This window comes from Limulus polyphemus, unplaced genomic scaffold (genome assembly GCF_000517525.1).
Source record: "Limulus polyphemus unplaced genomic scaffold, Limulus_polyphemus-2.1.2 Scaffold3813, whole genome shotgun sequence".
NCBI classification, from domain to species: Eukaryota; Metazoa; Arthropoda; class Merostomata; order Xiphosura; family Limulidae; genus Limulus; species Limulus polyphemus.
In genome coordinates this window covers 34,462-57,499 of record NW_013669423.1, presented here as the reverse complement: position 1 = coordinate 57,499, position 23,038 = coordinate 34,462, and the positions used below count along the sequence as shown (strand labels likewise).

The 23,038-nt window shown below is 32.6% G+C and overlaps 1 protein-coding gene across 1 annotated transcript in view; it reads right to left on the bottom strand.

Annotated features, from left to right (window-relative positions):
* Positions 1-11,392, bottom strand: part of LOC106470084 (transient receptor potential cation channel subfamily M member 2-like) — a 53,196-nt gene extending 41,804 nt beyond the window's left edge. The window contains exons 1-7 of the mRNA XM_022398642.1: positions 10,779-11,392; positions 10,020-10,157; positions 8,578-8,757; positions 7,495-7,707; positions 3,950-4,148; positions 1,148-1,331; positions 751-907 (exon numbers count right to left, since the gene is read on the bottom strand). Coding sequence (XP_022254350.1) covers positions 751-907; positions 1,148-1,331; positions 3,950-4,148; positions 7,495-7,707; positions 8,578-8,757; positions 10,020-10,157; positions 10,779-10,817 — 1,110 coding nt within the window. The 5' untranslated portion in view covers positions 10,818-11,392. The remainder of the gene's footprint in view (positions 1-750; positions 908-1,147; positions 1,332-3,949; positions 4,149-7,494; positions 7,708-8,577; positions 8,758-10,019; positions 10,158-10,778) is intronic.
* Between the last annotated feature and the right edge of the window lie 11,646 nt (positions 11,393-23,038).

Here is a 23,038-nt window from a genome sequence, read left to right as displayed (position 1 = left end):
ATTCCGTCACGTTGTCACCCTCTTTTATATGCCAGACTACCCTATATCTAGTAAATGCTAGAGCATTCGCCAAGGTACAGGATAGTTCTAGAAACGTGGCGTGACACTAGTCATGTGACTTTGCTGACGCAACAATATATATATATATACACAATATAAGTGTATGTAAAGAGAAATATACAACTTATTCCTCACAATTTCTTATGAAATCCTCTACACAAATTGAATAGTAATCTGCTTTTCAATCAAACAAATCTTACACAGTAGATAAATACTGCTGCATGTTTTATATTAAGGAAAGAGGAGAAATAAAAAATTCTCTCCTGTAAATAACCTAATATTTGAAACAAGTGTTGCCTTATCACATCAACTTTGAGTTATTGAACCTGAATAGAAATAATAAATATGAAGAAAACAAGAAAGATATGTTTTTGTGTAAGTTTTCAACACAACTCTTTCAGGAGGGTAACAAGTATTAATTTTAACAATTTTTCCTTCATCTAGTTCCTCGTGATTTGTTTGTTTGTAGTTAGGCACAAAGCTACACAATGAGTTATCTGTGCTGTGCCCACCAAAGATATCGAAACCCGGTTTCTAGCATTATAAGTCTGCAGACTTACCACTGTGGGGCACCATGTGCAACAACAAAATATAATAATGTTTTTCCCTATAATTTGTGCAACACATTGTCCAAAGTAAATAACAGATTTACATAGGTATCTTTGAATTAAAGATGTCTACAAAGCTCACCTGCTGTGCGTGTTGTACACATTCTAGTATTCTATCTCTAAAAATACTACTGGCTGTGGTATTTTCATCAAGGTCCGGAAACTTTTCTGCAATTTTTGAAGTTATTTGTGGTTTCAAGAAGTTTTCCACAAATTCTGGGTTCCATCTTCCATGAGTCCTACCAGATAAACAGATGGCAATAACTGATATTACTTTATGCCCAATTAAACACTACACTAAGTTTACAAAGGTTTAGTCTTAAGTTAGTTATTAATGCCCCTAAGCACGAGTAAATATTTATTCTTATTCAAGTTCTAAACAATAGTGACTTTTGTCACTTAGTTATATCCACCCCCTTCATTTTTAGAAGTGAAGCATAGGTGAGATCCAGTTTATTAATACTAGTAAATATATACACACTCTTATACATGTTGCGTATGCTAGTATGTCAGCAAGCCCTCCACTTCCCTGAACTACCAACACAGGGCAGTGGTTCAGTAGATGCTGCAGGATAATATGCACACATTCGTACCCTCCTTGAACCAGTAATGCTATCACAGGAACCTTTGAGCCTTCCACCTGACACTTGTAATCATGTGTTTCTGAATTCAAAGTAACATAGTCTTTATACTGATTAATATATATTAGATGCATACACATCTTTTTATACATTTCCTATTCAACTGCTGAAGAAATTGTTGGAATACGTTATAGATAATTCAACTTTAAAAATTAACTTTTACAAGACACTCGTTTTAAAACTTCTTTCTGTTTTTTTTATTTCATTTTAAACTTTAATGTATCAAAAAAATCATAGATTAAAATAATGGTATTGTAAATATTCACTATATACACGTGTATAAGTAAACGTGGTACCAGACTAAACTATATTTATTTGTGATAGCGTATACACACATTAGACTGAGTTCTCTGAAAAGGGTTTATGTTAAAAATTATTTTGTTAACCACATAATCTTACAGGATTTAAAAAGTGAAGAGAAACAGAATATTCCTTTAACACAAACTAAAATCAAATGAAGTCTGTGGAAAAACAATTAGTATAACAAGATGTATTTCTTATATTCACATACAATTTATGTGTACATAAATACACAGATCAAATTCCTATAGAATAAAAGTACACTCTATCTTAGAATCGCTGCTACATAAATGAGCAACATATAACACATCTCCTGCTAGAGTTACACATATGCAAATACACAACACATATACTTTAACATATATAAATATAAAAAAAAGCTATAAACTTATGTATTATTAATAACTGTTTTATGTTAGTAATTCTAAACTTTGTGTAGCTGTTCTTAAAACCTTGGGGAAGAACAAACCTAATGAAATGATTACATAACTTAAAAATCTTTTCAATACCCTCCATTCTCCAGCACGTCACTGTTCACCACATATTGCCAAGATATTGGAAAACTTTATATTGGATTGGCAGAAAATTAAAAATATATATAATTTGTTTCTAAACACTATTTAAATCAGGCTTAATTGGATGCCCAATTTCCCATTAATAACTTACAATGCAGGTGAGGAGTAAATTAGTTTAATTTCATGTAATTTTGTGATCATATATAGGTCAAATACATTACTACGTTGGGTAATAAATATAATAAACACTAGAATGTGAATGAAAAATTTTGCACTATGTATTTTAGTTTAATTTGTAAACTGCATAAGCAGCACTGGTATATATTATATACTACGCAGCATTAAGCCCAGCATCTCACTCAGTTTTTTTCAGGAATCCCTCATTTCTCCCAGACATTTTTAATTTCTAATCTGCCCTGTCCATGTACTAGTCTGTGACCCCAAATGCAAAGAAATAACTGTAGGTCATAGCATTCTTCTAGAGAAGATAAACATTATTTCAATATTTTTAAAGTCTAGAATTTTTTTTAGTGTATTTTAGTTAATTTAGTTGGAATAGGGCACTTTTAGGTTTCATTACTACATGTACAGCTAAGCCTAAAGTTACAACAGTAGACTTAATACTAGACCATTGGTCATTTTTAGGTAACCACTACTACTACTACACCTTTACTCTATTAAAAACAGCCTCAAATTTCTCCTCCAATCTACAAACTATACATGCAAATTGTACAACTTCAATGTTAACTTGTTTAAATGTACCTGTCAGCCCCAAATTCCCTAATAAAACTCACTTCTTGCACCTGCTGCACCTAATAAACTGTGAGCACTTAACGCTTACACTACTTTTAACCATAGTAGCCTGGGAATACATAAACAGCACTAAATACAAGTACAGCAGAGTTAAGCTTCATGTTAGAATTAAGTATGTTAGTGTTTTATCACTACGTTATCTCTTTACTAATCTAACTGTGTTTGTCTTTAAAATGAAAAGTGGCAAGAACTTGCCTTTTAATTAGTTTTGTTATAATGCAATTTATTTATCTTGTTTTATAACTTACCAATAGCTGAATAAGCTTAAATTTTAGCTAAAAAATCACATCAGTCACTGTAAATTAAATAGTATTAAACTAGCCGTAGATAGATGTTCCACCGACTCCTCTATTAACCAGTACTTATCCCTTCAATTCTCACCATATACAACAGTTATCGAATTACACACACTAAATCTTACTTTAAACAATTTACTAATATAATAAGTTCTCAGCAGTTATCAAGAAATAATAAATTTAATCTTTTAAGTTAAACAAATTCTCCTTTTTGCTTAGCTAATACTAGATGGAAAATGAGAATGGCAAATTGCAAAAGGTGGCAGCAGGATTTAGAGGACAATGAACTTTTGTATGCAAGGGTATTGGGACTAGTGATGACTTTCGGGAGGTTGGAAGTATAACAAATGGTAAAGATAGAGATGGGAATGAAAAACAGAAGGATGTTATTGTTATACAAGTTTCTTTAGTATGTCACATGAATAAGATAGTCTGTGGAGTAAATAGGGAGAAAAGAGTTAGATTATGCTATCTAGGGGCTAGATTATCACTATTAAAAGTAACCTAAATTATTTTTTATCCGGGTGTTAATTTCCTTAAATATATCTTATTAGTTGTTCAAGGATATGCAATTGTCAACAAAATTATTAAAAAATCAATAGTTCTTAGTTACTTGAAAAAAAGGAGCTTTACAATCAATCACCAATATGACTGATAATACAAAAATGTTTACATTTATATCTAAATTGTTTGTTTTAAAAATTAAATTACTATACCAGCTTCTCCCTCTAATTCCATTTCTGTTACTTTCTCAGTATCAATAATGTACTGCTCTAAACGAAACAAGAAGTGGTGAATGCCTCTTTTAGCAACGGTGTCATCTCTAACAATTATAAAATGTGAATGGTCTGGATTCAGCTCATATTTGTTTTCTTCTGGTAGGTTTCCATCATTTTCAATTTCCACACGTCCAAGCTCATAAAAAAGTTTTGAGTGGAAAAAGCTTTATTTATACTAAAATTTTTGTCATCAAAAGTTTGTGATAAATATAAGTTATGTACTACAGTTCAATGAACTAAAAGGCTTAAAAGTCTAAATATTTAAATTAGTTGCAAAGAGGCAACCAGAAAAACAAAACAACTATTTCATGCCAAAATAGTATAGTATGATATACACATAGCTCCTTTATATTAAAATCTTAACTGGTTCAGTAAAACATCACACATCCATAACTTCATATATTATTTGTTTATTCACATCTAATCTAGGGTATACCAACAACTCTTACATCCTACTGCTGTTATTTTAACTATGAAGAAAACAGTAAAAAGTCTTCTGTATGTTTATACATAATATATCTTCTTTTTTTTTCTGTGACAGTCTGTATTGCTTTTATTCAATAGTCTTCCATTTAAATAGTACTGAGAACAAGTGACAGCAGTTACATCTTAACAGTTCCAGTAAATCTTAACCATACAACACAATTACACTGACTTCCCTCTTTATTACACCTGATTAAACATGTGCAAAAAGTCAGAATAACTAGGACAGCTATACAAGGTATAATATAAAAAAAACAAGTTATATGAAAGGAAAAAAAAACATGTAAAGATGTAACATAAATATGGATAAATTAAACAAGAAGAAACTGGGGAAAATGTGACCAGGTTTTTCCCAAATATATTTCTTGTTTAATTTACCCACTTTTATGTTACATCTTTAAAGGGTTATCTTTTTTTTATATGACAACTTTTTATGGTTAGCCTGGTGTTTTTATTAGGTACCACCATTTTTTGTTTTGACTATTTTAAAATCAATTACAAATACGATTCCACCTAAAGTGAAATTTCAGCCCTAGCTGTCAGGGAAGGTTATTAACAGAGCTCTGTACAATTGTAAATTTTCCACATGCCCCTAGGCTATTAACATAAGTTTTAACATAGTGGGTGTGGTTAGCAGTTGACCATAAAAATATTAGTATATAAGCTACAGTTGTCAGACCCTAGTTCAGATTGATATCTGCCATTAGACTTTTATGTTAATCCTCTTTTGTTTACTATATGTTTTGCCACTTCAACAAGAAGTGGGAGAACAATAATGTTACCACTATTTACTACTGTTTTTAATATTACATAAGAGTGTTAATATATATATATATAGTGTCACAGCAGTGTTACTCCAACCTCCCAACTTGGCTGGAGTCACTATCATGCCTCTTAAAGTTAATAAACTGTTCGTTTCTGCTTCAATTTTAAGTGTTTTTGAGATCTATTATAAGGAACATACAATATTAAGATATGCAAATTAATATATTGTTGAGAAAAATTAAAAAATAGTCACAGCTTGTTGTAATACTCTGTTCCTGTTTAATAGACTATTTCTAGTAGAAATGTCCCTCATATAATATGGTAACGATTAGGGCTTAGCAATGTATTACAAATGTTAGATTAGGCTTAGTGAGAGTAATGCAACTTTATCTATACGATTAATACTTGAAACCGTCAGTACTTGGTGAAACTCCATAATTACAGAAAAAACAGAACAATTGTACATTTATGCAAGTAGGAACTTACTTCTGAAACACAGTTTTCCTCCTGTTGAGTAGAACTCACTATGTGTACTCAACAAGAAAGGGAAACTATGTTTCAGAAGAGATAAGTCTGTCTGTTAATTTTGAAATATATACATACACACATCTTATTTTTAACTCATATCTCCTCACTAAAAACCATCATTCAATGAACATAATATTTTTAATTACTTGACATTAGTGGGCAGATTAACTATTTTCCTTCATAATAAATATTAAATGAAATATAATTTGGTTTTGAAAACTCACTACTTGCTTATTTTTTAAATAAGAGGTCTATTAAACCGTTATTATCAAATTGTTTTACTACCACATGACTAAATAGTGCATACATGGGAAGTACTGCTATTTCAAAATAGTTTGGTACCAATAAGAAATGGTTTAAACTTTCTACTTGAATATGTATGTAATAACAAAATACTTAAATTGGTGAAACTGTGAGGCTCTTGTAACCTAACAAATGTGATTAAAAAACATGTTTTCCCAAAAATTGTTTTCAAGTTTTCTCTGGGCAATATTCCATATTATCCAGAGATCGAAATATTACATTCCAGCATTCCTGAGGAATTTAACTTTGCTTGGGAAATTTTATCTTTTTAGTTGGCTTTCCCAATCAAGAACGTATGGTCCATCCATAATCCTTTAGTTATGACCAATGAAAGTGAACATATTGTACAGATTAAATATAAAAAAAACAATTCATGAGGAAATGCAACTTTACATGAAGAAATGTAATCTTCCTGATAGCTTTCCCTCGAGTGAACGTAATTATATTTCATTATTTCTATCCCTGTTATCATAAATGTTTTGTGAGGTTAGAATGATAACTATAACACAACCACTTTTGGTTTCACATGCAATTATATATATATATATAATGCACATTAAAATGTCACTTTAGCTAATTCTTTGCAGTATCTCAAGAGTTCAGGTTACAACTGATTCCACCTGTTACAAATAGTAACCTTCATTGTTACAAGAGTACCGATGTAGGTTAAAAGTAATGCTTATCTTAAACATATGCAAACAAATAGTAGTTGTGGTACAACTTATTCTTCAAACAGCTAAATATCAAACAGTATTGTAAAACTATCAGATGGTTACAGCTGATAATAAGCTAAATACCTACAGTATCATAGAAGTAACAGCTGGAATCAATGCTTAGAACAATTACTTGCAGTAAAATAAACATTTAGATTGTACAACACATGCTTTTCTAAGTACGTTCAGTATATCTTACTATGACCCTTTGTAGGATAGCAGAAGTAAAAACAGAACTTCAGACTAAAACTGATGCTTGACTAATTATTTACAGTATCAGAGGAGTGGCTAATAGCAGAAGAGTAAAAGGAGTTTAGTTAGAGCTAAGTTCGGCTAGATATACATAATAAATAGCTGTAGTAAAACAGAAGTTTAGGTTATAACTGATTTTTATCTGAACATTCACTATTATAGGTTCAGGCTAGATACTTGGCTAATAGCAGAAGAGTAAAAGGAGTTTAGTTAGAGCTAAGTTTGGCTAGATATCCTCAGTATCAAAAGGGTTTAAGTTACAATGAATGATCAGCTAAAATACCTACAGTGCCACAGAAGTTAATAGTAGCATTAAAGTTGAGCAATATCACAGTAATTTAGATCAGAGCTAATGAGCTTAAAAAACTTCCTAAAGTTAATAATAATCACAGGAGTATCAGTTTCTAACAGTGCGGTTTATAATGGAGCTTTACTCACATTATTAAGGATCTCTGCATACTCAACTAAGTCTTCCCTAATAATACCAATAACTGCATAAGATGTTGAAACAGGCATAGACTGACCAAGATGCTTGTGACAAAAGGACGACTGACCAAGTTGGAGTGCTTTATGAAAAGCATCTCCAATAGCTTTGGCTATTCCAATGTTGGCTCCATGAGTCACAATCCACATTCTTGTTGTATTAGCTGCCTAAAAGAAAAAAATATTAGACTTTATTTTTTCTACACATATACATTCTGTAAGAATTTTTTTTCACTTGTGGCACTTAAATTTGTAACTTTTAGCCCAAATTCACCGAACATTGGGTACAATAGTTTTTAGTTTGTATGTTGTTGAGAATCATTCTATTATTGATTTGTGAATACTTGACTGAATTATAACCCTATTTATAAATGTGTTGGAGAACCACTGTAGTATGCAAATACTATATATCTTACATTTCTACAGCATACATTTCCTATTTGTAAAACTTTTAACTTTTTCTAAGTTCTACTTTTGGAGCATACTAAATCCACTTGAGATTGTGAGAAAAATCCTGAGGTGTTCTTTTTGTACCCTTGCCAGTTAAGTAACTTATCTACTGTTTCATGGGATAGTTGCACTGTGTTCTGCTTGACCTTGCATTTAAGAGACAACTTGCAACAGCCACACGAAGCCTTCTACATTTCTGTACCTCTTGTCTGATTGATTAGTTACAAACGAAGAATGTGCATTATGTATCATATTCATTTCAACTTTTGAGAAGGGCAGTATGTTTTTTGATTTGAGATAATCAGAATTTGTTCTGAAAGTCAAATCCTTGTCTCATCTTATTTCTAGCTAGTGATCAAATACATTTTAACCTCATTTTGATTTGAAGTTTATTAAGGTTTATCTTACTTTAATTTTGTCTTCTCAACTATTGTATCTGGAGAGTTAAACCTGATAAAGACCAGCTAGAAATTTTGCAAATTTCAGACCCTGTTAAAGACTATAAAGTTCACAAAAAAATGTGTGACATACAAAAGCTCTAAAAAAATATTACTAAAATTAGTCCAATATATAAAACTGGAAACATACCATAACTAAACCCTTAAGCAAATCATCCAGTCTGCTGGTGTTCTTGCATCCACTGAGAGATTTGATGTTAGAAACCACAACTAAAACAATTCCAGGACTAAAAAGTTTCCATTCTTTATGTATCACCTCTCCAATACCTTCCATCTGAACATCATGGTTAACTTGAATGAATGGTCGACCCTATAAAAAGCATTAGTTGAGTACATGTGTATATATAATGTGCATTATTTAACCAACGTATCTTTGTGTTATTCATTTAGGTGAAACTTACACAATAATCCTGGATTAATGGAAACATTTGTTTAGTGTTCACTACCAGAAAGAATATAAAATTGTTTTATTGTGTTACAAAATACATTTTTGATAACTGATAAACTTATGTGGAAGAAAGTAACAAGGTAAAATAATACATATTTACAAATATTGTTGATGTCACAATCAATTAACTACAAAGTTCTACATTTATTGAAGTTGAAACTAGACCATTCACAGAATAACTGCTAAGAACTCCAACAGACTGTCAGTGATCCATTAGGATACAGGATAAATAAGAAATACCATCTAAAATAAAAAATGACTGTTACAATCTAATTCTTTTTATCAATGCATAAATATTCTGCAATACTTAAATATGAACATATAAGTGTCTAAATAACATACATTTACAGCCACTGTATGTCCATTTTATATATTTCAATTAAGCTTGTTATCACATACACGTTTAAGGTGTTTAAAACAAAATTCTTACAAACATTATTTTTGCTAAGCCATAAGTTTACTTCCATAAACTACATACATATGTATTATCCATGCTTTGTTGTAAGATGTTTATTAATGACAAACTATATGTGTCTATAAATTACTGGCTTAACCAGAACAATAATAATCACAAGTCTTTAATTTTTATATGTCATCATGTGCTGGATTTTTTCAAAGACAATCAGTTTTGATTTTTGTACAGGAAAATTTACTTGCATATATAGCAAAATTTATCAAACAGGTAATGTTTATTCATAAATAAATTTTTTATCTATAGATACATGTATATATATATATATGAATATATATTTTGTTTGTACAAAATTTTTAAAAATAACTCTCTAGGTAAAGAAATGCTGTTCAGTTATATTTTCTTGCCTTTAGATATCAAAATCAATGCTTAAGTTATCTCTACAGACAAACATGTATACACACACATACACAGAGACTTCATCAAATCAAACAAACTGCAAAGTAGCTTTACACATTATAATTCTTAGATAAATATATTTCAGAATAAAATTTACTTCCAGTTTATAAATATTTATGATTTTAACTTCTAAATGGTTCTCAGGCATAAATTATCATTTTATTGCTCAAAGAAAATGTGTTCAAAGCTAGGTTCAGAAAATCAATATAGACCCCACATGAACATCAACACATATTCTTATTTATTAACTCACCTCTTCCTCATAAGCAAAATTTCTCCAAAAATGAATAAAACCTTTCCTAAGTTTTCCTGTATCTGTGAACTCATTGGTGTGTCCTAACAGTTCTTGACAGTTTAGTTGTGATTCTTCAAATTCTTGGGTTTCAGCCATCTATATAAAAATATATTTTTTAAAACAGTGCTCACAAACTAGTATCCTTTACACAAGGATAAATTCCTAGATTGAAAAATCTTTAATTCAGATTGTCTTAGTATACTATTTTGAAACTCTGCTACAGGACTTGTAAAACTTGTCATTAGGATAGAATTTTACCCTCAACACCCAACCCTCTTTATGAAAAACTGGATAAGGAGAAGTGTGGATGGATCCTTGGAGTCTATTGATTAAGCAAAGCATGAGGTAAGACACATTTACTGGCCAGTCCACTTTTAGTCTTTAAACTAATGAATATTATAAATTGTGTTTGATTTACAAAACTGAACTAGAAAAATGCAAGTTTACCAAAACGAAAATCACCCATTAGTCATGCTGTAAGATGTACTGTTTAAACTCAACTTAAACCTGTACCATTCCTACGTGTGTATTTCCATTCTGTACGTACTAATGTAGTAATGGACGATTTCAAGATTTCTTATCCATTTTGTGGAGGATAATATTAATACTGAGCAATTTCAAATATTGACTTCAAAACAGAGGTGCTCATTTTGTGCTAAAATTACACCTAAAGAAAAAAAAACACCTGTAACCTTTTGGGTATACAGTTGCACTTACCCAGATAATGAAACTCGTAACCATCCACGACATATTCATGTTATGTCTTTACAATTTGTTGAACCCACGAAACGGTATCATTCTCGGTAATGATTTTATGAGAATTTATTGTACAGCGTTTCATCTAATCAGATTGATATGTTATAATAAGCTGAAAGTAAGATGACTGATGTCCAAGTTAAACTTCAAGAGGCCGACTCACTCCGACACTTTTTACTTTGTCCTTGATCTAGAATACGGCCAGCATCCTTTTCGTGGTTCCAGCGCTAGCGAAATACCAACTTGCAATCCCGGTGGGTGCATTTGTGTGCACCCAAAGAGTTTCCATCTGTTGGCCTGAAAATAAACGTCTGCGAACCGCTCATACGAAGTCTTGGATTCTTTAGCATTTTAATTAATGAAAGCCCAAAAAGGTTCACCTGCACTGACATACTACACGGTTTACAACATTATACCAAATGTAGCTAGTGTCCAAAATGTAAGTGCTCTACTCATACGTTCAATTCGCATGTTTTCGTTTTTTTTCAAATATAATACATTTCATAAGTTCACAATTTCATATATTTATTTGTATTAACGGCGTCACGATTACTCGTATAACCAGTTACAATCCGCTTCGAGGCTTAGGTTTGTTTTGAATTTCGCGCAAAGCTGCACGAGGGTTATCTGCGCTAGCCGTCCTTAATTTACAAGTGAAAAACTAGATGGAAGGCAGCTCTAGTCATCGCCACCCACCGCCAACTCTTGAAGGGGCTACTCTTCAATCAACGAATAGTGAGACTAACCGTCAAATTATAACGCCCACACGGTTGAAAGAACGAGCATGTTCGGTGGGACGGGGATTCGAACCCGCTACTCTCAGAATGCGAGTCCAGTGCCTATAACCACCTGGCCATGCTAAGCGAAGTTTAAGGCCTCAACCGATTCAAAATATTCCTAACCGTGACTCGAAGTCGTTATTTTATACGTTTGTTTTATTCTGCACATGAAATGCGTTTGTTGTTACACTTCGCTCGCTTGAACGCTCAGTTATATGACAAGAGAGAAAATAGTTTACAGGAAAATTTAGAACATTAGATGTTTTACACTTCACAGTACCGAAGGAAACGCGTGTACAGAGAAAGCGCGAGGATTTACTTCCTGTATGATTGTAACTTACAAAACTTAGCAGTGAAAGTAAAGAAGAATGTATTAATATACCAATCACGCAAATTCTCCTACATCCAATGCGAACGAGGCCTTTCGTCCAGTACTAGGGCTTATTAGGTCGGCTGGGATATGACAGACAAAGAAGTGGTATCTAATTTATATCATCAATTATTTGAATAACACGTAGAAGCCGAGTCTAAAATATGTCCGCTTTTCTTAGTTATTTCATGTAGTTTTTTTCTGAAACATAGAGTGATTTAATCATCTATTCGCTCAAAACTCAACATAAAAGAAAATGCGGATTTAATTTAATCCTTTGATTTGTGTTAGCTCCACAGCGTCATATAAATAATATTTTAAACTTTCGTATCTCTAGTAGTTAGGGCACTCGACTCACAATATGAGGGTTGCAGGTTCGCATCACGTCCCCAAATATGCTCATCCTTTTACCCGTGGGGGTATTATATTATGTCGGTCAAACCCAAAATTGGCAGTAGGTAATAAAGCCTAACTGCCTTCCCTCTAGTCTAGGGACGGCTAGTGCAGATATCCCTCGCGTAGCTTTGCGCGAAATTCAAATAATCATTACTAGTTTTAATGGTTATATATCCTGTGTCCCTTTTTAGCGTTGTATTGTATTTCTTTTTTATCCTATTTCTTAATTATTGTTATTTTTGCACTGTCACAATAAAAATACATCGAAAAAAAAAGCTCTTCGGACTGTTAAGCACTTTAATTAACCTATTATTTTATTTCTATTTGAATATTTCTACTCATAACTTGTACCGTTCTATTAACCCGTGATTAATTTTACCTTATTCTAATTTTGTTCCACGCAGTGAATGAATTTATTATGGGATATACTGTTTGCTACTTTATGTCACTATTATGTGCAACTTATTTCACTGTATATACATTAGGTAACAAAGTGTATTTTGCTAAGCCTACTTGGAAACGTTGGAAGTCACCTTGGAAAGGTGTCAGACAAATCAATTTTTAATATTAATAAATCGAGGAGGAACAAAGGGGTTCCATCTCGTTACGAGTTTACACCCTAATAATACATTTTTACTTTAAATTTTCATATTTAATTCCATAACTCCATAATATATATATATATATTTGCTCCAGCAAAAGTTAAATACAATAAATCATTTATTTTATACAATATACGTGTTCACTTTTTAGTAGTATATTCCAGCATTATTTTATCATATTCAAGATGTATCTTTCATAGGAGCCTGCCTACACGACTGGTAGAATCATGAGAATGCATATATCGTAGGATGTACAGAATTTTTTTTTAAAATCTATAATATTTCCCTAATTCTGAGTAACATGTTTTACAAGATCTTGGTATGACTATAAAGAATCCCATAGGATCTTATAAAAGATCCTGTCCACGATTTTAAAGATGGAAGGTATACAATACGTAACAGGTATAATATGACACAAAACAGTAATCTGTATACCACAATACAATTAACGCACTACACCGAATGACATTACAACAATGTACAATTGGTTAAAGCCATCGAGATCTGTGATTACCACATTGCGCTACACCAGTGGTCGGCAATCTATGACCAGCGGCAATGATCTGACTGACCCACCAAAAGTTGGCTTCACCGTTTCAACCCGCGAGGACACAATCATTGCTCACGTCAAATTTCTCGGCTATGTGAGAAGTACAAAGATTTTAAAGGAAAGAGTCACGGCTACAGAGAATTTTAAGATCAATTTTTGAGGAAAATATTCAAGCTGGTCAAAATATAAATTTTGTTTGCTGTATGTATATAAACATACACATTTAAATACATTACCGGTATTAAGAATTATATGACTATCACTGACCCAACACAAAAAAAAAAACTGACCCGCGATGAAAAAAGGTTGCCGCTACAGTATACCATTAAACTGTACTGTAATATATTATGTTATACAATACAATAAACTATGACATTGTTGATATTAATATGATGCACGTTTAACGTAAAATATTAAACTAGAAACACCGGTGCAAAAAAATCCGTCAAAACACCGACATGTCATAACTAAAATATTAAATTACCTTAGCATAGATCTACATATAATATTTACATTTTTATTTCCTCACGAACTGCATGGCTTCGCACACATTTATTAAATTTTCATCATATAATATTTAATGTATTCAATTTATTTGTAAACCGATATTACAATACCCATAGCAATGCATAAAGTTATAAAAATACGGTATTTTCTTATTCTTAACTAACATTTTCTTTATATCTGAATAGGCCTACATTTTACTTGCTACGGTACAGCAAAAGTAAATTGTCATTAACGTTTATTTTTTAAATTTAAAACATTTTTACAGTTATAAAATATGCATACCATACCCATTGTAATGTTACGTCCATAGTACAAGTCTGACTTAAATTGTAGAAGTTTACTTCGGTGAGAATATCATCTCGTTAGAGATTTACTTTGTTATACTTGTATATAGCAACCGAGTCATAACAGTGTGTGTAGTGTGTTATTGGATATCTATATTAAGATTTCAGAGGGAATATTAAAAGAAATAGTACAAGTTATTTGAAAAAAAAAATCATCATTTCCGATTTTTCAAAGAAGGATTACCTTTACAATTATATTTTAACTGAACTTTGTTAATGAAAAGTTAAAAACTGGAGATTACTATTTGAGAATATACTGTATAGTATATGTAAATCTAACAAAGTCAAATGAACGAATTATTCAAACGATCAGTTGTTCTGTGACCGTTTCAACCCATCATTGAAGCACTGTTAACGATCTCTCCACTTCTGGCAGTTTGGAGGAGTCCTGTTTGGGTATTTTCAGTCCATGTGGCGATGTTCTCTTGCCATGTTGTCCTGGAATGACCTTTCTTTCGTCCACTAAACTTTGTAGAATGGAGTTAATCAGACCTTTAGCTTTTGTTACATAATCTATCCATGTTACAGAAATGAGACGTTAACGCAGGTTCCTATAGATCGTACACTAGGCAAATGATTGGGTCCAAACAGAATTAGTAGCAATTGGAAAATTTGAGAACTTTTTAGCTACTGTAAAAAAACGCCAGATGGCCTTTTATCGGTTTCAAGTCCAGGTTTTGCATCCATATAAGGACCATGGAGAAGACTAGTGTGATGAGAAGATTGATCTTAAACTTTATGGGGATCCTTTTGCTTATTAAAATCCTGAAGAATTTCGCGAAAGTTGCAGTTGCGATGACGATTCTTGTTTTAACTTCTGTGTCCGATCTTCCTTCCTTCTACCAGCATAGTGGCTACAAGTACTTGAAGAAGTCCACGCTTGTGAATTATGATAAAATATAACTAATTCATGACACAATGCACATAAGTAACAGAGAAAAAATAAATCTATTCCACAATTCGCTAATGTGTATTCTACCGTAGTTACGATTCAAGACGTGCTTTGGTTCAAAAATCTTGATTTTTATGGCTTCCTTTGTTCCCCACCTTTGTAATGATTCATTAATTTTCAAAAACCTCAATTTTATCCGATTAAATTTCTTCTTCAGAATTAAACTGGTGTTCAGCAACAGCTGATTTTGCCTCATCACAAAATGAAGTAGGTGTTCTTTTGTGTTAATTAGTGCAAACCTGGGGATTATTAGCTTGTTTAGTGAATATCCCGCAAAGCTAGTTTCGATCCCGCGACACGTAGATTGTGAGTAGAATACCCAATTCTAACAGGCCATGAACGTGAATAGGTAGGCTGATTTTACTAAAATACTGTTGCCCACATTTACATTTTATGTTACAAATAACACTTCATTGTTTAAATGTAGGTATCAGATTTTGGTCTTTGTTAAAAGTTCTCTTAAAGTACTGTCCTTTTCAAAGATAACAAGAACACCATATTTTCAATATATATGACGTCAGAAAAACACGTAGGTTCGAGAAGTCTTGAGAGAAATGAATAAAAACCCGAGCGCTTTCGAAAGGTGGACCTTTCTTCTTCAGGGGCAAACTGTGAATTTTCAATATATATATTAAAGATTAGGTCGAAGCTCTACAAGAAAGAGCACTATTACAGTTGTTGATTAAATTTTCTTTGTTGTTTTACATTATTAATTTGATGATGTTCTTTGTGATATTTGTTATATCAAGGGAACATTTGGTTCTTCAAGGCTGTCATTGTACACCTTCCTATGATAACGGTAATGTTTAATAAATTCGCCCTCATTATTGCCCACTAAGATTTACGTTTCGTAATTTTAGCTGCATTATGTCTCTTATTTATTCTAACAGCAAAGTTCAGAAGATTTTTGACCTCCCAGTATCGGTCGTACAGTAATGTCGATGACTAAACCTGGGGTATATTATTTCGGAATATATTTTTTTTTAAACTTACATTTCAGCACTAAAAGTAAAACACATCAAAACTATTCGAGTAACGTCTTAAATTATACGAAGATACTTTCATGAAAATATCTTTTGGAATATTGAAGACTTTCCGAATCAGCCACGACTAATTACTGTTAGTGTTAGAGCAATGACACAAATCATTGCTAGGCAACGTCAGATAGCTTTAGCCTAATTTTAGGCCTTAGGCTTAAGTTTGAGTTAGAAACTAATATACTTATATAAACTTGGTTATTTTGTTCTCTGTTTTTATATCAAACTCTGACAGATTTAGTATACAGAAATAACAGTTTTTATTAACACTTCAAAACCTAATATTTTCACTATAGCCATACTATAGTTGAGGTCTTTTACATGAAGCCTTTACTGTTACTGTTAGTAGAACGGTTAGAAAACTACACCAATATACCATCCACTAAAGGTAGAGCAAAAGTATCGTTTGGTAGTTTAACTTTACATTTTAATTTAAAGGCTACGTTAGTTCGAAGTTTACCTTATATAGTTATTAACTTACCTCGGTTTCTTTGCATCTACGCCTTTTCAAGTTTATAGATCGAAAACATTGACTCAACGTTCGACAAATATTTCCAAAACTTTGCATTATGATAGTAATAAAATGAAATGTACCATTTATTTCAAAACAGCCAATTTCTAATTATAACCCTTTTCTCAGAAGCTCTAATCTTCAGTTAAACTTAAACTTTTAAAGTTAAACATTGCTCCTTACTCGTCTAAGTTTCCTGTATCTCTAAAATCCTCGGCTAAATTTTCAGATCATAATTTAATACAACACAATATTTCGCTTTTATCTAGATTTGAGCCCATATTATTATATTACTATTAGTTTATAGTAATGCCTTAACATCTACACCGTTAATTACATCGGTACCGACAAAGGGAAATATTCTTATCCTATCTCACCAGATTCAGTCTAAGTTGCTCACCTAACTTTGTTAAGTATTTTAGATCGTTCGAAATCCGCTAAAATAGAATTCCGACTCTCTGCCAATCATAGCAGCTACTTTCCGTTATTTCACTTTATTGGTTAGGGTTCTATGATTGGCTTACTGGTGCACTATTTTTATGCCACTATTTATTTTTATACAAACATATAATCTCTTCTTCTCATTAAATGATTTTAAAAATTTTTAACAAACACTAGTTGACATAGTTTAAATCACTAAAGTCAAATCAAACAATGAACGCTGAATTTTTTGTTTTAAAATTAGCATACAGTTCAGTTAGTAACTAACCGGTTTTCATCTGCGTGTTGCAGCCCCTCAGTGACTCAGCGGCAAGTCTGAAAGATTATTTTTACGCAAAAAACCAGGTTTCGATACGCATGATGGGCACAGCAAAGGTAACCCATTGTGTAGCTTTGTGCTTAAGAACAAACAAACAAAATGTTTCAGACTGTCCTCTACTATTATTAATTTAAACTGGTTGAGTATGCGTTAGCACTAATCTTAAATCCTAAGCAATTTTGAGGTAATATAAGTTATTAAACTTAAAAGTAACCGGACTCACAAACAGAAAGGTAAGGTAGAATTAATTAAAAACTTAACTAACCACAATCACCAGAAAGAGTCACTTTTGAAATACAAAAACAATAAAGAAATAAATATGATAAAATTTTAATAACAAAGATGCTGTACGGTGTACCATATAACTAGGCCTAGATGGAAACTATGGAGAATTTTTCCAAATTCTGCGGAAATCAATACATTTTATTTTATGTAAAAGGCTATGTCGTTTTAAGAATAAAATCAATATGAAACATAATGTACAATTTAATTAATTTCACTAAAAAATTAAAAGAGAAATGACAGTTGAAAATCACTTCTAACACTGTCTAACTCACTGTAACAAATACGTAGCAACGTCGATATTTGGACGATGCATTTGAACGTCTGGGCGGGAAACGTATTCGCCTAAATTTGTATTCACTAAATATAAGTGTTTACTTAAGTCTTGCGCCATGACGAAAGAAAAACTAGTTCAAAAACAAAGCCACTTTCATTACCAGTCATTAGTGTTTTATATCAATAATGATATACTGATAGATATCAAATTATGCGCGAGTACAACCGGAAATACAATTGTCATAGAAACGATCATTGCAAATTCACGGTTATAAACCCGGATGAAGGTTGTTTAAATATATTTTTACTGTTTTTAAAGTATATGTATTGAATGATCATGGCAGTGCTTTTGTAATTGTTGAGTGTGAAATTGGGCGATACTTTTACATCGCGCATTATTTGAATCCATTGAATTACGCGGGAATTCTACTTTTTTTTTTTACATTTTCCACGGAGTTGAATGTAATTCCACGCTTTTTTCACCAAAATTCGACGCTCTTAATTTGCATATAACTCAAGTTTTGCGCTATATTTTTGTTAATTTCCTTTTTCGGTTACAAAGCTTATATCTGAAATAAAGTACAAGTTAAAATGATTAACATATTAGACCAATTTTAAAATACCAGTGGTATCCCCGAGTTAACTTTTGTGCAAAACAAACGTCAAGACTGACTAGTCATGTGATCTGACATTAAAATAACTAGATTTTCTGGAGTTCAAAGCGCGACACCTAGCTGATGAATAAATTGGTTGCATTAGAAAAAAGAATTAAAACTTCTTTTCATAAAAAAAATTACATATCATCTTATTATTATACTTTTCATTTGATGTTATTTTCTTTAACAAATCAGGAGTTTTGGGAAAATACGATAGAAAAGAATGACATTCATGAAAAATACATACCTTCTAATTATTACAATTTTTATTTGAGGATATTTTCTTAAACAATCTAAGATGTTTTGGACATTCAGCACATATCCGGAAATAAAGAAAACTAATTTTGTATTGTTTTGTCGTTATAACAACACTACTATATACTAAACGCTAATATACGACATTTCAATGATTTCATAGTATAAAAGTCGACGCTTAACGGTGTTTTATGAGACAATAAGGAAGCTAATTTCATATTATTACATCCCCAATAAGTATATAATTATCTATGTATTTGAACGTTAATATATATGAAAATGAAGGATATTATACGAGGACAGAACAAGTCTTATGTGCAGTCATATTATGATACTGCTTACCGGTATTAATTTTGATAATGCGGGACATTTAAGTTCATTATCTCCCAAAGCGGGACATTTACGCGCCCCCTAAAGTTTCTGGGAGAAAGTGGGACAGGCAGCTCGAAAACGGGTCGCCTGGTCACATTATGTGATATGCAAATACATGCTGTTGGAGTCTAAGCCCACAACTGCTTATTTGGTAATGCAGACTTTATGGCCTACTAAATGACCAGAAAACATTATTGCAATCAATCATCATGTAGCGTGCTTTAAATGGTTAAATCAAAGAGCTGCTGGACTAACATGGTGCTTACAGCTCAGTAACAGTGCTTGAAGGTGAATCACGTGCTGTTCTGCACATACTCAAACGAATTTAAATATGGTGATCGTGTCGACTAATTCATTTGCTCGATATTCTCTTATTCCAGGAAGTTGTCAACTAGTTGAGCACTGTGGGGTTGCGTGTCATCATCATTAGAATAGCAGTTCCAAAGTTTTCCCAACGAATGATCCATCGGAGTAGCCAAATAATTTTCTTGAACATATTTAATTATTGGAGGAGTGCTACTGTCTAATATACTCCAGTAAAGTCTAGTAGTGATCTTATTTCCCCAAAACGGGGGCCGAAGGCAGCCTGGAGGGATCACCTGTTTTAAACACTCGCACCACTATATAGTAGTGTGTTGTCTGTTAGTCAGTCAGTAGACACTAAAATGACATCACATAAGGAACACTTAACGTTGCAGTCTGTACTGTCGTGACGTCAGTAAAACATGCGCATGTCATGAATCCAGAGCAGAATTATTCACTCTGTAGGCTACAACACCGCATGACATATGAACTTCAAAAGCAAGAAATAAAAAAAATATTTGTTACTGTTAATCTTGGTTTTATTTACTTTTGAAACATAACTCTTTCGGGGACCCTGTGGAAGTACCTCTAGTATTATGTGTTTTTGTTTTGTTTGTTAAAAATACTTTAAGACCATTATTGTATAAATAATTTCAAAAATAAGAATGTGTTTACGTTTTACTGTCTCTCGTTCTGACTCCCCCCTCTCCCCCGATTCACAGTTTCAACATATGGCAACACTATTTGCTGTAAGATTTCATCCCTGTATCTTATAACATTTGGGAACCATTGAATTGAAAGAACGTTCGCGGACCATATGTACTAGCATATGGTACAACTTTTTGTTATAAGACTTCGCCCATGTATCTTATAACATTCACAGTGTTCTGTCGTAGCAAATAAAAGTCAGGGTTACCACCAATACCGATTCGAGCCTAAAACCATCATGCCTCAGTATACGCGTCTTTCCTCCATGAAATTGGGTTGAACTTTATTTTGCATAAAAATTAACCCAGGTGCGTCAGTGACATTATTTGATAACGGTGGTTGTACCTTGTCAATGTTATAATATAGAAAACTCGATCTGTCCCTCGCACGTTCTGAGTACCGTACAATACATTCGAAATGCTTGATAAACAGTCATCTTCCTTCAACATATTCTACCTGGGATAGATTTGTCCGTTACTATTGGCAACACATAAGATTCTGACTAAGAGACTCATCGCAAACTTTTAGCGTTGCTGTTCCAGAGTCACTCAGTCTTGTTTTCCTCATGAATGGTCTTTTACAATAATGAATGGCCTGGTGGTTGGGGCGTTAAACTCGCAATCCGCAGCTCGCTAAATTAGGGACGGTTAGTGCAGATAGCCCTCGAGTAGCTTTGCGCGAAAATCAAACCCCAGTAATGAAAACTCAACTGAAAGACTAAAGGGGAAAAGTTTGAGCTATTTGTGGAGTTTCGTTGATGCTGATACGTTTACGTTTCGTTAAGGGTGGCATTGTGTATCATTGTTACTCGCAAGGAAATAAGGCGATAAAGACAGACCAAATCTCTATCAAAACGTCTAGTATCGTTTCTACAATAAGCATCATCACGTTTACACATCGTTGTCAGTTAATTTACTTTTTATTTTTTTTCTAACTGCTGAAGTTTTTCTTGGCCTCAGCGATTTCCAGCTTTTAAAGCTTCGAAAGTTCGTCTTTAACAGTGGCGCACCCCAGTGGCTCAGCGGCAAATCTGCAGATTTAAGACGCTAAAAACCATGTTTCGATACTCGTGGTGGACAGAGCACAGATAGACCATTGTGTAGCTTTGTGATTAACAACAATCCAATCAATTAACAGTAACGACTATACATTAGTTCTAATCCTAATTAATATATGAATTTTATATTATACATCCCAGTCTTGAAACTTAACTTTTTTTTTTCCTATTAAACTTGATTGGTAAGTGAACTTATGCTATTTTCTACTTGCTATAAGATTTTAATATTTAGACATTTTTCATCATCGAAGTAATTGTTCCAAAAGCCTCTTGACCATAAGTTAAATAGTTATTGTCAGTGCTTTTTTGGGGGCGGGATGGGGGAGGTTCCGGAACTCTCCTATATTTTCTGTAACCTTTTCAATTGTTACTCCATCCCACCCCATGACTATCCCAATTCAAAAGAGTCCCTCTTATAAGGTTTAAAAAATTGCCATGTAACAAACAAACACTAAAACAACAATGGAAGTTGTACGATTTCTTTAATAGTACTTAATTAGCGGTAACACATTTAATGATATGAGTACTATATGTACAGTAAATTACATATTAAAAGGTACCGGTAAACATTTATAATGTTTCCTGTTCTAGACTAATCTGGATAAGTTGTTTTATTTACATCATAAGTTTAAGCCAATGCCCTACAATCGAGCGCTGTGGAACAATATTCTCATTGATTGTGGCCCAAAATTCAATAATTCTTGCCCCCCAGTGGCACAGCGGTATGTCTGCGGACTTACAACACTAAAAACCGGGTTTCGATACCCGTGGTGGGCAGAGCACAGATAGCCCTTGTGTAGCTTTGTGCATAATTAAAAACAAACAAAAACAATCAATAATTCTTGAAACGAATAACGACACCAGTTTAGATCCAAGAGATTCTGAAGAAATTAAGTGTATAGAACATAAATCAAATACGAGAAGAAAAATCAGCTACAACATCAAAGTTGGGAAAAATCCATCATCCATATGCACCGGGTTGTGTTTGTCAATTGTCAAGCAGCGCCCCCTGCCGATAAAGAAAAATATACAAACCAAACGAAAATGCGAACAAAATAAAATAAATTTCTCAAGTACCTCCAACTCTAGTGGCGTGTTTGAGTAACTGATTACTTTGGATGATGATAATATTGGAAAAATAGGGATGGTAAAATTGCTTTATATAATAATGAGAAGCATCTTGGTTATATTCACGTGGTTTTGTTAGACATTTCATTGTTTCATAAACTTTCCTGATAAAACTTATGAAGTGAAGATTGAGGTCAGTAAGTTTTCAGACCTCTTAGCTAAATTATTAGAGGATGTCTTTCTGATGATCAGAGTTTGAATTCGGAAGTATCAGTTTTTCCTTTCTATCAGCGTTTATTCCTGCCAACTTATAAAAAGTAATACGATGGCTAAAAAAAGTATTGTTCTTAAAGAAACAGTTGTTATTAAGCACAAAGCTACACAAAGGGCTATTTTTGCTCTGCTTACCACGGGTATCGAAACCCGGATTCTAGCG